We start from the raw sequence: 16,910 nt of genomic DNA on the forward strand, positions 1-16,910 counted from the left end.
CTCTGGGTCCAGGGGTCAATTTCCCCCCAACCCACTACACATTCAGTGGTACCCAAGAAATAGGCCAGGGGGCATCCTTGTTGAGGGCTGCCCCCCCCCCCACTTGCCAAGGCGCAGAGGACTGGGCCAAGACGACCAAGGGGCAGCATGTACAGCCAGCCCCACGCTCTCCACCTCTGGGCAGCTGTGCACCGCCACGTCCCTCCTTGTGCCAAACCGCCCAGTCTTGCTCTCCTGTTTTGTTGGTTGTGACGAAACTGGCAGGCCTGGTGTCGCACCCATCCCCCAGGCCGGCCGGCTGCCTCCGTGCACCAGGGCAGACTCCGCATTGCTCAGGAGCCAGAGATCCCTTTTGGCCGCTGCTGCTTTGCTGGCCTGCTGGAGTGGGAGGAGGCAGAGTTGCCAGGAGACCAAACTGCATGCTGGGGATGTTGTACAGTGCTGGAGGCCAAGCAGAGTGGGCCTGGCTGTGCGTTGGGTGCAGGAGGTGGGGATAAACTGGTTTCCAGTTCTGCGAGGCAGGCTGGCTGGCTCACACCCACTGCTGCTGCTGGAGAGCGAGAGCGAGCTGCAGCCTCACCTGAGCAACAGGGGATCCCGGCCTGCTCCTGAGAGCTGGTGAGTGTTTGCCCTTTGTGGCCTGGCACAGCCATTGCCGTCTTTCTGTGTGCAAAGAAGGGAGCAGGTGCCCTGTTACATCTGCCTGCTTCTGGTTTTCACTGCAGAGGGGGGACACCTGAACTCAGGAGCAGAATGCCTGCACTGGCAGCAGAAGGGCCCCGGGGCTGCCCCTGAAGCACATTCCAGGCCCATCTGAAGCCGCCTCTGGTCCGTCTAGCCCGGTAGTGTTGACACGGATTGGCAGCAGCCAGGGCTCTCCAGAGTTCCAGGCAGGATCCTTTCCTAGCCCTGCCCGGAGAGGCTGCACAGGGGGCCTGAACCTGCAGCCTTCTCCATGCCAACCAGGAGCTGTAGCACTGAGTTAAGGCCCTACCCTAAATCCAGAGTCAGTGCCCAGCTGCAGGATGGGCTTTACTTGAAGGCAGAAGAGCAGAGCTGCAGATACATGCTTTGAGGTCCCTTCAGTGGCCCCAGGTTGGCACAAGGGACTCTTGATGCTCGAAGTTAAGGGCAGATTTTAAAGGAAGAAAGCAGCAGGCTGAACTCACTTTGCTCATGCTGGTCTCCTGCCTTGTGCAGCCCACCCCCACCCCACCCCTCAGTCAAAGCTATGGGTTACGTGCTAATTAAACAGCAGCCCAGGCTTGATCATCTCCCAGAGGCCTGGGAGATGAAAAAGCGTTTTGATGCCTTCATCAAATGTGAGGCAGGAGGCAGTTCAGGATCTGGGCAAATTGCAGTGGCGTCAGTTTTATCCTGCCCTTTTTGCCCAAAGGCCACCAAGACGGTGGCACAACCAATGTAAAAGGAAAGCATTTTAAATTCTCAATGAAAGCATTACCAGGGCAATCCTATGATCACCAGGAGAGTCTCCCAGGGCCCATAGGAGAGGTCAGAAGTCCTGTCTGAAGTAAGAGACTGCTCCGGTATCAGAGGAGATCCAATCACAGATCCCTCCTCCTTCTCCCCACAGAATGATCCATGCTCCTCTCACCTCTCTTGGAGAGGAGGAGGATCAGGCGTGTGTGTGCCACTCCATGTCAATTCCCAGGAAACAGGCGCAAGACTGCACACATGTGCGCCCATCAGGTTGCCCTTTAACTTTGGCAAATAGCATGGCTGGGAAAAAGTGATCTAATGGGGCACACACAGGGGGCTTCTTGAAAACAGAGTGCTTTTTTAGTAAACACACAAGGATCAAAATATACAGGAATTGCTCTATGCTTGCCCCATGATATTCTGATTAACAAACTAGCTAAAAGTGGGCTAGATGGAACAACTATTAGGTGGATTCACAGTTGGCTACAGAATCGGACTCAAAGAGTACTTATCAATGGAACCTTCTCAAACTGGGGAGAGGCAATGAGTGGGGTACCGCAGGGCTCAGTCCTGGGCCCAGTGCTCTTCAACATCTTTATTAATGATTTGGACGAGGAGGTTCAGGGAACGCTGATCAAATTTGCAGATGACACAAAATTGGGTGGGATAGCTAATACCCTGGAAGACAGAAACAAACTTCAAAGTGATCTTGATAGGCTGGAGTGCTGGGCTGAAAACAACAGAATGAAATTTAATAGGGATAAATGCCAAGTTCTACATTTAGGAAATAGAAACCAAAGGCACTGTTACAAGATGGGGGATACTTGGCTCAGCAATGCTACAAACGAGAAGGAGCTTGGAATGGTTGTAGATCGTAAGCTGAATAGGAGCCAACAGTGCGATAGGGCTGCAAGAAAGGGAAATGCTATTTTGGGCTGCATTAATAGAAATATAGCTTCCAAATCACGTGAGGTACTGGTTCCTCTCTATTCAGCCCTGGTCAGGCCTCATCTAGAGTATTGCGTCCAGTTCTGGGCTCCACAATTCAAGAAGGACGCAGACAAGCTGGAGCGTGTTCAGAGGAGGGCAACCAGGATGATCAGGGGTCTGGAAACAAAGCCCTATGAAGAGAGACTGAAAGAACTGGGTATGTTGAGCCTGGAGAAGAGAAGATTGAGGGGAGACATGATAGCACTCTTCAAATACTTAAAAGGTTGTCACACAGAGGAGGGCCAGGATCTCTTCTCGATCCTCCTAGATTGCAGGACACGGAATAATGGGCTCAAGGTAAAGGAAGCCAGATTCCAGCTGGACATCAGGAAAAACTTCCTGACTGTTAGAGCAGTACGACAATGGAATCAGTTGCCTAGGGAGGTTGTGAGCTCTCCCACGCTAGAGGCCTTCAAGAGGCATCTGGACAAGCATCTGTCGGGGATGCTTTAGGGTGGATTCCTGCATTGAGCAGGGGGTTGGACTCGATGGCCTTGTAGGACTCTTCCAGCTCTGCTATTCTATGATTCTATAAAAAGGCACCCCCATTTGCAACGTGATGATTGTGCCCAAGTCTTAATCAAAAGAATTTAATGAAATGCAGTTTGAGTTGGGTGCTTGTGCTGGATGTGGGTGTGACTTAATTCTGCTTGGCTAATCACCCCATCACGGCTCCAAGGCCCGGACCTACTCTGTCTTTGGACAGGGCGTCTTAAAGTGAAAACACCGGTGGTTGCCAAATGCTCCTGGCGGGGTTGTGCCTTGCCCTTCTGCCAAGCAGCTTGCTAAGAGTGGTGTGAACAGAGCAGGCCAGGCCTTGCACGGGGAGGAAGCCAACCCCTTCCGCTGTACCCTCAACAACGCAGGGGAGGTATCTGGACAGGCCCTGGAGCCAGGGAAGACTTGGGTGTGCTGCTTTCGTCCTGAGAGGACTTGGGAAATGCTGGAGCCCTCTGGCCCAAACGAAGGGGAGCACCTTAAACCTACAGCACCCTTGGAAATAAAATGGAAAAGCCAGGCTAACAAGCGAGGTCTCAGTGGTTGCTGTGGATAGAGAGAGAGCGCCTTCCACAGCTTGGGAGCCCCACTGGAGGAAGCCCCACTAGTGAGCAACGGGGCAGATGGAAACAGCCGGGCCGACTCATAACAAAAGCGGTGGCATGGCCAGGCCCGAAGCCCCAGGTCGGGAAGGGCTGCTGACTTGCCAGGGTTTACAAGTAGTGGCAAGTAAAGATGAACCCCGGAGGTGAGGCGGGTCCTGGAGAGGGAACAGCACCGCAAACTCTTGGCTGAGTTAATTTCTGCTGTTGGGTGGCTGATTCAGCTGACGCTCCACTCTAAGGGATGCCACTTCTGGCAGGACACTGGAGCCCTTTGGAGAGGAAGTTGCACTTGGAGAGGCACCGGGGCGACGTGCAGCTGTGCCAAAAAGTGCTCCCACGGCTGTCCCCAGCTTGCGCGGTGCTCTCAAAGGGCTGGATTGCAGGTGCCCTCTTTATTCCTAGGAAGGGCTGCATTCCACGGCTGACTTCCCCCTGACCTGCCTCACTCTGGGCCATCTGGCATAACAGGGACACGGCACCTCCCCCCACTCCATTGGCTAAGCAGATTTGGGGAGGAGATGGGCAAAGGGCTCTGGACAGCAGCGTTTGTGTCTTGCGAAGGGCTCCAAGTCTTTTTAGAAGAGGGAATTTTCCCAATTGCATCTTCTCCTGTCACAGTGCTGAGAAAAGCATCGACCCCCCTCCATAGAACAGGCCTAGTTGTTCCAGGGCCTGGGCTGCTGCCCACCCCCTTCTCTCGCCCCTTGGGCTTCAGCCTTGCCATTTCAAGGCTGAAGCCCAAGGGGACGGACGGACTGGGGCTCTTCTGGCCTTCAGAGACTTAGAGGGAGGCAAAATGGCCCTGCAGCCGAGGCCCGGCCTTGCTTGTGCTTCGGAGATGCACTCACTGGGACTCTGGGGCTGCAGAGGGCCTCACTTGAGGGCGGGGTGGAGTAGGACACCCAAGATCTCCCTCTGACCACCTGGTCTCTTCTGGGCCTCAGCCAGGAAGCATGGAAGGAGGAGACACTACTGTGACGCAGCAGGTCTGCCAGGAAGATGAGATCCGTGATGGAGAGTGAGTCCTGGGCTTGGGGGGGGGGGGGAATTTGAGGGCAGGCGTTCACCACCACCCCTGCTCCTCTGTGCGTGGGTCCAGCCCAGGATTCTGTTCCCCCAGAGGCCCAAGGGAAGCCCCTGGCCCCTGCCTGGGGGGCTGCTTGGCTTCCAGCCCTCCCCCTTCTGAGGATGAAAGCAGCCTGGCTTTGGCCAAGGGAAGTGCCCTCACTTCAGGGCTGGAGGAAGCCCCTCCTTCCCACGCCTTGGACCGACCATGCGGCTACCAGTTCGGTGTCCCTGATGGCTCCTTATCACTTTGACAAGGAAGTGGAGCCACGCACTAGCTGGATTTGTGCAAAGTGATGGGTCTGAGTTCAGCTCAACCCTTATGCAACCTTTTCCAGCCAGGACTTCTAGTGACTCAGATTTAGCACAGCTGCGCAGTTTTCTTTTTCACAAGTCCCATCTCCTTGCAAGCCAAGCAGGAGATGGCAAATAGGGCAGAAGGCAGCCACTGGGCACTTTATGACACGGCCCTGGGCTCTGAATGAACGTGAAGACAGAGGGAGCTGCTTTTATGGTGGGGTGGGGAGGGGTCTTCCAAAACTGGGTGAGGGGGCCCTAGACTTACCAGGCACCAGCTGGTCCCTTCCTGCCCCCGTGAATGTTGCATCGCCAGCCCTTCCATGGATCTCCAAGCACTGGGTTCTTTGGAGGGTGTCTGGGTGTCCTGCTGGGGAGTGGGTGCTTCTGGAGGGCCAGCTGCCTGTCTCTCTTTTTGGTTGCAGGATGCGGGAGGTGGAGGTGGCCGGCTACCCACTGCTCCTGTTGCGGGACGGCCTCCAGTTCCAAGCCGTGGGGAGTCACTGCCCGCACGCCGGAGCACCGCTCTGCAAAGGTACGGCCCTGCAATGGGCGGGCAAGGCTCACACACACCCCTGCTCCGGGCAGAGGTGAAGTCCAGTGAAGCAGGAACCACCAAAGCCCAGGGACAGGCGGTGGCCCTGGAGACCTCGGCCGAGGGCTGGTGTGTGCAAGGCCCCGGCCCCTGCAGGGGAGAGGAACGAAGCTGCCCTGAGATCCCGGTCTGAAGGCTGCCTCTGCAGCTGATCCCTTGCAAAGCAAGCTGCTCTCGGCTTCATTCCCGCCCCCTTGTAAATGGGGGCCCACAGTGATCCCTCAAGGTCTGGGGGGAGGGAGCTTCCAGGGGCCTGTAAATTCAAAAATGCCCAGGAAGGGCGTGACAAGGAGCTCGTGGAAGAAGAGCCAGCACTCGATGTGCAACCAGTGCGCTCTGTCTCCCTGCCTGTCTCCCCCCCCCCCCCCACCAACGTCCGTCTCCCCTTTGGAATCCCAGGGTATTTTGCTCGGGGCCGGCTGCGCTGCCCTTGGCATGGCGCATGCTTCAGCACCAGGACGGGAGACATTGAGGAATACCCCACACTGGACTGCCTGCCAGCGTTCGAGGTAAGCACAACCCTGGAGCTGTCCCTTCACCTCTCCGAGATACGTGCTTCCTTGCTGGAGGCCACACCCACCCACCCAGGAAAAAAGTGTCTCCTGCAGCAGCTGGGCCAATTTGGGGACCGGGTTGTGCTGGGTGGTCAAATAGTGCTGCAATTTTGTGTACCACCCAGAGAGCTTCAGCTATTGGGCGGTATAAAAATGCAATAAATAAGGGCTTGGGGCCCTGCTCCCCACCCATGCCCTCCACATGCCATTGCCTTTGATTGCCTGGACTCAAGTGTTGCCTTCTTGCAGGTGACGGTGGAAGGTGGGCAGGTGTATGTCACTGCAAAGCTGAAGGTACGGAACCCCCCACCCCACGCACACAGTTCCCCTTAGCTGCCTCTGGAGGCCTCCTATGCTGAAGGGCTCCTGTTTCTCCCCCATCTCTCATGGCAGGACCTGGAAAGCAGCCACCGTGTGGCGCCGATGAGCAAGCGCTCCCGGCTCAACCGCCAGACAGTGCTTCTCCTGGGGGCAGGTGAGTGGGTGCCCCCACCGCTTCGGGGGCCGAGCAGGAATGGGGCGGTGTGGGGGCTCACAGGCTGCCGCTTTCCCTCCTAGGCCCAGCGTCACTCACTTGTGCCGAAACCCTTCGCCAGGAGGGCTTCACAGGCCGTGTCATCATGGTCACGATGGAGAAGCACCTGCCCTACGACAAGACCAAGCTGAGCAAGGTCTGTACCAGAGGTGGGGCCCAACACCCCACTCCCGAAATCCACTGGGACTCACATGCACCCGCTGCCAAATTAGGCGCCATAATTAAAAAACACAGTGGTTTCTTGTTAAAACAAGCAAAATCTGCTCCCTGGATACCTGTTTCCAAGGGGAGTTGTGGTTGCAGGCTGCATCCAGCTCAGGGGCGTTATGTTGCTGACCTGCCTGTACATCCAATTTCTGCTGTTTGGGTAGAAGTGGCATGCCTTCGGTGGGCCTGGTGGCACCTACCCACTCACAAGGGAGGCCTCAGAAAGCTCAGGGTTTGCAGAAGTAACACCCACAGGAACTGACTGACTGAGAGGGGGATGGAATGGAGCTGCCTGGGGAAAGGGCCTGGCTGGCTGAATCGCTCAGCAGGAAGGCCAGCTTGTTAAATTATATTCCAGAGATCCCCAGGGGTTTCATGATGGCCCCCTCCCTTTGCAACTATTGGGGGTGGGGGGGCACATGACCTGGTTAATATGGGAGGGGGAGGATGCTGTGCCTTTCATTAAGAATCCTCCACCATTTACCTCCCTAGATCTGAACACGGTCTTATACTTCTCTGGTGGCAATTGCTGCTGGGCTAAAAAATCATAGGGCCCATAGCAGTTGGAAGGGACCCCAGAGATCATATAGCCCACCCCGTCCTATGCAGGCTCTCCCACACAGGATGCAGCTGTAGCCTCCTTGGGAGACACCCATCCAGCCTCTGCGCCAAGACCTCTTGGCCTGCCCTGCCTCGTTGCCGCTTTGCTCCGAGCATAACTGGTCTCCCTGGGTGTCAGGAATGCCTCTTCCTTTGCCGCTCGCAGGAGATGGATGCTGCGGCAGAGAGCCTGTACCTGCGCCCCCAGTGCTTCTTGGATGCAGTCAACATCGAAGTCTGGACACAGAAAGAGGTGTGCTGGGTCGGGGGGGGGGGCAGGAAGCCTCGCTCTTGACTGCCCAGATCTGGGGGTCATCACTCCAACCTCTGGCTTGGGGAAGGGGGGTCCCAAACCGATCAGGGGGGGCAGGCAGGACACCCCACCGTCATCTCCCTCCTCCTCTTGGCCCAAGGGCTGGAAATGAGGCCGTCCAGGGCTGATCCAGCTGTGCAGGCTGCAGCAAAAGTCCCTGGCAGGGCGGAGGTCTGGCCGTCGCCTTTCTTCCCTTCTCCCCACTGGGTGCGGGATGCACCCAGAATAGGTCCCGTCTCTGTCCCCAGGTGGTTTCAGTGAATCCTGCAGCCAAAACAGTGACCTTCCGTGATGGAACCCACCAGGCCTACGACCAGCTGCTCATTGCCACTGGCAGCTGGTAAGCAGCTCAAGAAAATGAAGGGCCCCCCCCACTTGCCCAGGAGAGGGCTGGCAGGATCCCCTCCTCAGTAAAACAGGAGCAACCCTTCCTCCACCCAGGCAGAGGATTGAGGGCCGTGGAGCAGGGGGGAGAGCTCCAGGGTGCTGGGGTCTGGCAGGATGAGGCCTTGCCTGCAAAGGACGTCTGCTGCCGGAGGCAGCCATTTTGCCTTGCCCCAAGGTCCAGAAGACCCTCCCCTCCCCAGGCCAGCCCTCAGCCCCGCCCTCCCTCTCCCCCAGTCCTCAGCAGCTCCAGTGCCCAGGGGCCAGCCTGCAGAACGTGTGCGTCCTGCTCACCCCCGAAGACGCCAACCGGATCCTGCAGCTGTCGATTGGCAAGAGGGTGGTGATTGTAGGGGCCTCCTTCATCGGTATGGAAACGAATGGCCTCTGCAAGCGGGAGGGGGGGCAGGCAGCTAAGTGCCTCCCTCCTGGCAGGAAGGTGGTGTGGGGGCTAAGCGTTGGGCACCAGGGAGGGCCTGTCTCTTGTGTGAAACCATCCCAGGGAGGGGCTGGAGTGTGTGCCAGGGGATCCCTCCCTCGGCACCTGCTCCTGGCCAGAGCTCTGCTCCTCCTGTCCCCTTCTCTCTGCACAGGCATGGAGGTGGCCGCCACCCTCTCTGACAAAGCAGCCAGCGTCCACATGGTGGAAAGGGAAGCCGTGCCATACCATTCCTCTCTGGGGGACCAGGTTGGTGGCGTGGCCATGAAGGTGAGGAGCCCAGACCTTTGAAGAGGGGCCTGGGTTGGGAAATGGATGACCCCCCATCTTGCCCAGGGACATCCCACAGACCGCGTCAGTCACACCCAGCCTTCATGCCATTGTGCAGCGCTGTGGCTTTCTCTGCTCCGCTCCTGGGGAGGGGGCATGCCCCTCCAAGGCAGGTAGGCCAGAGGAAAGAAGGGGCCCTTACTCAAACCCTTCCCACCCCCTTCCTCTCCCCAGATGCTCCAGGCTCAGGGAGTCCAGTTCCACCTGAAGATGGAGGTGGCTGAGCTGCAAGGAGATGAACACGGGAAGGTCCGTGAGTCTGTGGTGCAGAGCCCCAATTCTCTGCCTCCGTTGCTGGGCTGCTGCTGCTGCTGCTGTCCCAGCTGCATGCAGGGCAACAAGGCACTGTGCCTCTATGCCATGCAGCCTAGTGTGAACAGGGGAAACCCGTGAAAGGGGACAGGGCAGTGGAAGGGCAGCCCAGGCCTGAAGGCCCCCGCTTTCTCCTTCCAGGTTACACGGGTTGTCCTAGGCACTGGGCACCAGATCCCGGCAGACGTGGTGGTGGTGGGAATCGGTGAGCAGCTGGGCTTGGGGGGGGGGCAGCAGAGAAGACCCCCGGGGTCGAGGCGTTGCACCTTCAATGCCAGCCTCTCGTAGCTTGAAGCTCTGCCTGCCAGTAACACCGCCCTTAGAGTGGGACATCAGTCTTTTCAGAACAGGAGAAAAAATGCACCCAAGTCGTGCAAAGGGTGGGCAGCTGTTGCAGCCAGCTTTGCACCTCTGCCATGGAAGAAGGACAGCACCCCTTCACAGTCGTGTTAAGAAAAACAACATCTGTCCTAGTGCAAGCCCTTTATTTGGGCCAAGCGAAAGGTGACCCCAAAACATGCAAGCTTTCGAGTACTCCAGGCCTCTTCAGGCGGGATATTGCAAAATTGAATGGGGAGAGTAACAACCATCCACTGCTGCTCTCAGCCTGGGCAGCATTTTCCTTCCGCCTCCCCTCAGTGAACAAGGACGCCTTGTTCCCCACTGGGGCGAAAAGCCAGCATTCCCGGGTCTGGCCACGTGGGGTTGCCACTGAGCCAGGCACCAGCCACGGAAGCCTTGCAGAGCCAAAATGAGGATGACGATGCAGGACTCGCTGCTTAGGGCAGCCGTGTCCAGTCCAGTGTGCTGGATGGCGATTCATCGGGTGGTGGCCAGGCCAGGTCAGGTCATGAGCTGTACCATCACGGTGGCCAATCTGTGTCGACGAGACTGAGCAGAAGGCAGCTTCTGACCGGTCTCCTCCTCTCCCCCCCCCAGGAGTCGTCCCAAACTCCCGCTTCCTCCAGGGGAGCCCCATCACGCTGGACCGCAGTGGTGCCATCCCAGTGGACCTGGTAGGTGGCACAGTGAGGGGAGTGGCGCTGGACACCCACCCCTGTCCCCCTCTGACCGGCCTCTTTTTTCCTCCCCCAGTTCATGCGGACCAAGAGCCCCTCTGTCTTCGCTGCTGGGGATGTGGCGTCCTTTCCTGTGGCGCTGCTCGGGGGAAGGAGTGCCACCATTTGTCACTGGCAGATTGCCCAGGCCCACGGTAGCCACCGCCACCTTCGCTCTAGGCTGGGCCAAGGGTTGCTCTGTGCTCAGCACTTGGGGGAGGGTGGACTCTGCTCCACTCTGCACATGAGCAACACACTTCGGGGATCCGGAATTCGCTGTCTGGAGACATAGCAGCAGCAGCTTTTATAGTTTAGGCTGCCGTCCTCTGCATGTTCAGACAGAAGGAAGTCCAACAACTCCCAGCATTGTCCGGCCAGCCATGGCTACAATAAGTCCTACAACGCCGTGGCTGGTGGGGGCACTCCTAAAACGACTGCCCTGATGCTCATTTCCCAGAAGGCCAACAGTTGGGCAAAAAGTAACTTGCCTGAGAAGCGGGAGTCCGAGGCAGGGGTGGTGGTGTATGAGCTCCACAGTGCAGCCCCCTTCCTCAGAACCAGTCAGCTTCCCAGTTAACACTGATTGGAAAAAAAAATCTTAAGAGTACGAAATTCAGGGAATGTCAGGGAGCGAAGAGGGGTAGGCACCAGGAGGGGTGTCTGTGGACCCCTGGGTGCTGCAACGGAGACCCCAGACTCTCGGCGATCAGGGAGACGGAAAAGCCCAGCGGCCCAGGGTGCCCTGTTCCCTGCACATCAGCCGCGGCCTCTGCCACCACTGCGTGCCACCCGTGCCCTATCCCCCACCAGGTCACGCAGCTGCCTTGAACATCCTGCTGAAGCAAAAGAAACTGCACACGGTCCCGTTCTTCTGGACAAAGTTGAAAGCAAAGAGCATCCGATACGCAGGTAAGGAAGGGTCAGAGGGGATCAGGTCCTTCCAGCCCTCCCCCTGCCTCAGAGGGGCACAGGGGAAGAACTACCCAGCTCAGCGCTGCCTTCCCTGGGGGGAGGGCCAGCCGGCCGGACATCCTGGGGTGCCAACCTCCACCCCGCCCAGCCATGCTTGTTGCTGCTCCTGCACTGGAGCCTGATGTCATGCTTCCTGCTCTCGCCTCTCAGGCTGTGGCACTGGCTACACGGAAACCGTGCTGAAGGGGGATCTGGACCAGGAGAGGTTCCTCTTCTTTTACGTGAAGTGAGTCAAGGGCGTTGCTCAGGGGGCGGGGGCGCAGCCAGGCCCAGCGGTGGAGCGAGAAGCCCCTGGCACGGAGGGGGCTGCTTCTGCACAGAGCCCACGCTGCCTTGGGGGGCCAGGGGTTTGCCACAGAACAACCCCCCAGCTGTACACAATAGGACAGGGGCAGGCAGGGTGGATTGGGTCACAGAGAAGCTTAGGAGAACTGTGCATGATCAGGCCCAAGGTGGCCTCTTCAGCCCTGCCCTCTGTTCCCAGGGCAGCCAATCAGACACCACAAGGAGGACGGGCAGCCAACCCCAGCACCGCTAGCCCAACCACACGCCCAGGTTCAGCTCTAGGTCCCTGCAGCTCAAAGGGGATCGGGGGTGTGTGTGTGCCCCAGAACCTGGAGAGACGCCGATGCTCAGAATGGGCAGGATGGCCGAGGGGTCCAACCCCTGTGGTCGGCGTCCTCTGTGCCCATCACAGCACTGCAGGGCACAGCACCACGCCACCGCCCCCCCCCCCCGGTTCCACCCCCCCAACCGTCTCTCCCCCCTGCACAGGGCCGGCATGGTGACGGCAGTCGCGAGCCTGAACTTTGACCCCATGGTGTCCATGGTGGCCGAGATCCTGGACTCTGGGAGAACCATCACCAAGCAGGAGGCTGAGTAAGTCCCTCTCCCGGGGAGTGGGCTGTTGTCAGCCCCACCGAAACACCTGGGTGGTATGCTCCAGACGCGATTGCTGCTCCGTGTGTGACCCCAGCCCCATGGTTCCCTTTCAGAGCGATGGAGGTGAAAGAGCAGCAGAAGGCCTAAGCACCCACCTCCCTGCCGAGGGCACAGTGCTCACCAGAATCGCAGCTGGGGAGCAACAGGGACCACCCCCACCCCTCCACCTTGCTGAAATAAACCAGGGTGAAGCGGACTGGGCCAGGGCGTCTTCTTTTCCTGACACTGCCACAGACTTTGATGCAGAGGAGTGGAAAAGAGCAGGGATCTGCTGAACTTGCCTGGCAAGGGGGCGGGTTTACTCAGAGGCGAGGCTCTGCCCGAGGGAGGCAGCCGGCCGAGTTTCTGGGTTTGCCTCCGAGGGTGGCCTTGACTCTTCGGTGCAGGAATGCAGGTCTTAAGATCGCCTCCAAACCTTACTTCAGGGACTGCGTTGTACAAGCGAAGGCCTTCCTCTGCAGGGACAGACGAAGGGCTTGGGGAAACCCGGCCGAATTAAGGCCTCAGCTCCTGACATCTTACGCCAAAACGAAAGCAAAGATACCCGAAACTCTTGCTTGTCTGCTTCCCCCCAAATTCAGGATTTCACAAGCAAATTCTAATTTGGGAGACTTGATTCTTGTGTGTTGGCCCCCCACCCCCGCCTCCCCCTACTTTGGGCTTAGAGCACCCCCATGGAGAGGAAGGGGGGGTGGATTTTCCAGCTGTGAATCTCCACTTCTGGGACGGAGCAGAGCTGTCCCACTCTTTGCCAGCAGAGGGTGCTCTTGGCCCAGCTGTGGCTTTGTCCCTGGCTATATTCTGCTCACCTTGTGCACTTCAAGCCCCGGTTGCCTCCCTAATTTAGCAAAGGTCGCCTGGGGACAGGGCACAGAGAAAGGGCTCCGTGGACCCCCCACCCGGGCCTTCCCCCCAATGTCGTTGCTACTCCCAGGGACCAGACATGGCTCCTCCCCCTGCCAGCCACCCCAGTGCATTGGGAGTCCGGGCTGAGCCTGCCCCACATCCCCCAAGTAGGTCTGGGAACAAGCCCTGGAGAGCCTGTCAGTGCAGACAGAAGGCTGAGCTAGAAGGTCCAGGGCTACGGCTTGAATCAGAACTTGATTCAGAACGAGGAGAACCAGAAACTTGTTTTTAAGAGCAGGCCCGTAGAAGGCAGTCCCTTATGGTAAAGCTGTAATTTGTGCAATTAAACTTAGGATACCTACGGAGGAAGAGGATGTCTCTTCTGGTCATCTTTCCTCCTCCTCTGCCCCCAACTTCTGTTATCAAGGAAGGTTTGACGTAGAGTAACCGTATTAGGCTAGAGCTGACAAGAGACCTCCTCATTGGGGTGGGTGGGGGTGGGGCTCCACCAGTGGGGATCTAAAGCAGCAGCCCCAAACCTGAGGCCTTCCAGCTATGGACTACAACACCCAGCTGCCCCAGGTGGGGGTAGCACTGGGGGACAGCCATGCCGGCAAGGTCAGTCCAGGATTTGTGCCCTCCAAGCCTCAGGTGGCCTGGGGTTCATGGGAAGCAGCCTTGGCTTCAGCCCTTGGGCTTCGTAGGGCAGCAGCCATTCCCAGCTCCAGTTCAGCCATCTCCCACTCCCCCTGGGCTCACAGCCCCCTTCCTGTCCTGGTGAATGCATCCAAGGCAGGAGGCCAGACCCCTATCTGTGTGTGGGGGGGGGTCCCAAAATGTGGTGCCATTTGGATGCCCGCTTCCCACCCTCCTCACCCCAGAGCACTGCAAAGAATCCCCTAACAGATCACAAGTCCTCACCAAGACCTCTTTCCTAGGGGTGCTGCTTAAACCCACCCCAAAATGCTCCCAGGTTCATCTTGAAGGAGACAGGCGCCCCAAGAGAGCTGAAAGCCACGCCACAGACATAAGGAGGCCTACTCCGGAGGATGTGGGGTACAGCTACAGCACAAGTGGCTCTTGCAACTACGCCCAGGTAGCCTACTCCCAGGCGATGCTACAGGGGCTGGAAATGCCCCTCGACCCCAGAAGAAGTGAAACGAAGAGGTGTCCAACTTACCCGCTGCACCGAGAGTCCAGGCTGGTCCTCCGGGGGTCCGAGGGCCGCCCTCCCGGGGCAGAGAAGCAGCTACGACCAACAGTTCTTCAACTGGCAGCTTTAGCTGCTCTAGGGGACGTAAAGCATGCCACTGAAGAACTGCTGCGGGGTAGCCAAGGGCCGGGCCAGGAGCGCCACCAGCGGGCTAGGGAGAAAGGGAGGCAGCAGGGTTAGGAGCCAGCACAGCCCCACCCCAAAGCAGGCAGCCCCTTCCACACACACACATATTCCAGAGGCCTCCCCTATGGGCACGTGGCTGGCCGCCGAGGGGGAAGGCCCTCCCACCCGCCCCATCTGAGCGCCAAGGGTGGACAGGCCGGCCTGAGTCAGCTTCTGCCAGGGCGAGCCCAACGCCTGCACCCCCCACCCCACCCCTGCAAATGCTGAAGCAACTGGCAGTTTCCGACAGAGAGCGCGCCGTGAGTCATCTGGCTGGATGGCAGGAAGGCGGACTGGGGCTATGGCCTCCCCCCACAGCAGCACCGGTTGGACGCCTGCCTGACCCCGGCCCCTCAGCAGCTGCGCCCCGGCCCCTCCCTCCACACGTGCCCCGCCTCTCTGCCTTTCTCGCCCAGCCTGCAATGCCGGGTGGGGGCAGGAGCGCCTCCTCCGGGGCGGCGGCCCCCTTTTCAAATGCGGGGGAGGGTCGCGCCCCGCTCCGGTGCCTGCACTTACCCCGCCGCAGGCTGCGACGTGTAGCGCATTCCACGCGCGCCTGCTCCGGATGCTCCGCATTCCTGCCCCTCCGGCGGCGCTGAACTTCGGCCCCCAAGGGGGGGGCGGGGGGGCGGTCCGGGGCGCTCCACCCCTCGCTGCCTCCCCCCGGGACTCCCAGGCATGGCTCAGCCACAGTGGCCGGCTGCGGCCCTGACTCAGGGGGTGGGGGGGAACTGCCCTGCCCTGCCTTCCCTTGACGCTCAGCCGGGCTCCCGCAGGGCAGCCAGGCAAAACTTTCCGGGTTGGGGGGGGGGGGTTCCCAGGCCGCCGCCGGCAGTCTTCCCCGGGGGGGGAGCGTGCCAAAGTGCCTGGGAAGAGGCGGTGCGGGGGGGGCCTCCGCCGGGGAGCCAGAGCGCTTTTTGGGGCGGGGGGACGTCTCCAAGACCAGTCAACGGGCGCGAGAAGGAGGAACGAGGCAAACAGGTCCGACTCCCGGGCCAGAAGGGGGCCAGCGCGTCGACAACGCCTCCCACCCCAGGAGCTGCGTTCTTGCGGAAGCCTCTACCTCCCCCCCCGACGCCGACGCCCCCACGCACTGAGGTCGGCCGGTTGGCCAAGGGAAGGTGACCTCGGCGGGGTTGGCGGGGCGGGTGCCACCCACTTGAAACCCTATAACCGGCCTCTGGTTGCATAAGCGGCGCCGGACTCCGCTCCCCCCCGCATGGGCAGCGCCAGCGGTGGCGCCGCTTTGGCTCGGGCCCCGCGTCCCCACGGCAGAAGAGCCCCGCGTGGCACCGCTGGAAGCGGGATAGCGACTCCGCGAAGGGGTGACCCCGGGGAGGGAGGGGCGGCTGGGCACCCCACCCCCCGGGAAGACCCCCCTGGGCTGCTGCCGCCTCCCCGTGGTCAGGAGGATCCCGCCGGGTCCAGGGGAAGGAGCCCCAAGGGGCCCCTCAATTTGGGGTAGGGACCACTGGGGAGGCTTCCCCGTCTTCTCTCCCCCCGCCGCTCCTACCTACCTCCGCCTGCCGCCCTCCGAGCCGAACTCACCGGCTCCGGCTGCCTCTGATCAGCTGGCGGCCTCGCCTGCCGCCCAATCACCGCCCAGCCGCGCCGCCCTCCGATTGGCAAGGGGTCCAGCCAATCCGCCGTGCGCAGGGCCCGCCCCCTGCCTCATTCAGCGCCCTGGGCTCAGGCAAAGCCGGCGGTGATTGACAGCGAGCCCGAACCTCAATGGAGGACTCTGCCCCGCCCACGTGCAGGGGGCTGCTGGGAAGTGTAGTTCTGGGCGCCCCCCCTTCTGCGCCCTCCCGGCATGCGCAGCGCCACTGTGAGTTGGCATTTTCTTGGGAGTGAAGTCGAGGCGTGAGGAAGACCCCGGAAGGGGCTAAGGCGCCCCTACGCACGGGCGCAGGAGGCCCTCCTCCAAATAGGGGGGGCACAACCCAACACCCCCAATAAAGTCAGGCACACCCACCCATCCCTGGAAGAAAAGAGGGAGCAGATGCCATAATCCTTGCTTGCGTTGCTTCAGCGGCTCCCAGCATTCTGGATATTGTGCATTATGGGGGGTGGGGAGAGAACTCGCAAGGAAGAGACCCCCTTCCCAATTTCCTCTACGCCCTCCCGGCCCTTTGCGCGCACTGCCGCTTTAAGAGTTTCAGCTCCGTGACGCAGACAAGATTCCGAGAAGTTGCGGCGAAGTACGGGAGCCAATCGGAAGTGGACGTGGTGCTGCGCCGCGCGCCAATCCGAGCGCGCCGCGGGGGCGTGGCCAGGGGAACTCAGCTGAACCCGGTGACTTGGCATTGCTAGCCAGGCGGACGATGACTGCGCAGATTGCTTAAAGCGCCACTCACGCCCCCCGCCCGCCCCCAGAGGAGGGCGCAGGAGTGCCCAAGAGCATGTGCGGAGGGCTTGCCAGGGCAGCCGCGGCGTCTCTGTCTGTCTGTCTGTCTGTCTGCCTGCCGCCCGCCAGCCTGCCTTCCCTCCCTCCCTCGCGCCAGCCCCTCGGGAAGCCGGCGGCAGGGGCGCCCGCTCGCCCGGGGAACT

The 16,910-nt window shown here is 60.0% G+C and overlaps 1 protein-coding gene and 1 long non-coding RNA gene across 3 annotated transcripts; one reads left to right on the forward strand and one right to left on the reverse strand.

Moving 5' to 3' along the window:
- Positions 1-537: 537 nt before the first annotated feature.
- On the forward strand, positions 538-12,280 carry LOC134412571 (apoptosis-inducing factor 3-like). 2 transcript variants are annotated; one of them, XM_063146497.1, is made up of 19 exons: positions 538-618; positions 4,478-4,551; positions 5,321-5,430; positions 5,890-5,999; positions 6,294-6,338; positions 6,438-6,519; positions 6,603-6,715; positions 7,553-7,639; positions 7,948-8,039; positions 8,321-8,451; positions 8,677-8,792; positions 9,027-9,101; positions 9,306-9,369; positions 10,104-10,180; positions 10,260-10,377; positions 11,033-11,131; positions 11,345-11,420; positions 11,969-12,073; positions 12,190-12,280. In XM_063146497.1, the coding sequence occupies exons 2-19, from the start codon at positions 4,487-4,489 to the stop codon at positions 12,221-12,223; spliced, it is 1,599 nt and encodes a 532-aa protein (XP_063002567.1). In that variant the 5' UTR covers positions 538-618; positions 4,478-4,486; the 3' UTR covers positions 12,224-12,280. The 2 variants fall into 2 exon arrangements, with proteins under 2 accessions (XP_063002567.1, XP_063002568.1); XM_063146498.1 differs by lacking the exon at positions 538-618 and having other exon boundaries at positions 3,255-4,551.
- Positions 9,633-14,938, reverse strand: LOC134412573 (uncharacterized). The gene is made up of 3 exons (XR_010026426.1): positions 14,877-14,938; positions 14,163-14,346; positions 9,633-10,322 (listed from the first exon to the last, which is right to left on the reverse strand). It is a non-coding gene; the product is annotated as an uncharacterized LOC134412573 (long non-coding RNA).
- Positions 14,939-16,910: the final 1,972 nt, after the last annotated feature.

Source organism: Elgaria multicarinata, chromosome 22 (assembly GCF_023053635.1).
Source record: "Elgaria multicarinata webbii isolate HBS135686 ecotype San Diego chromosome 22, rElgMul1.1.pri, whole genome shotgun sequence".
Taxonomy (NCBI): domain Eukaryota; kingdom Metazoa; phylum Chordata; class Lepidosauria; order Squamata; family Anguidae; genus Elgaria; species Elgaria multicarinata.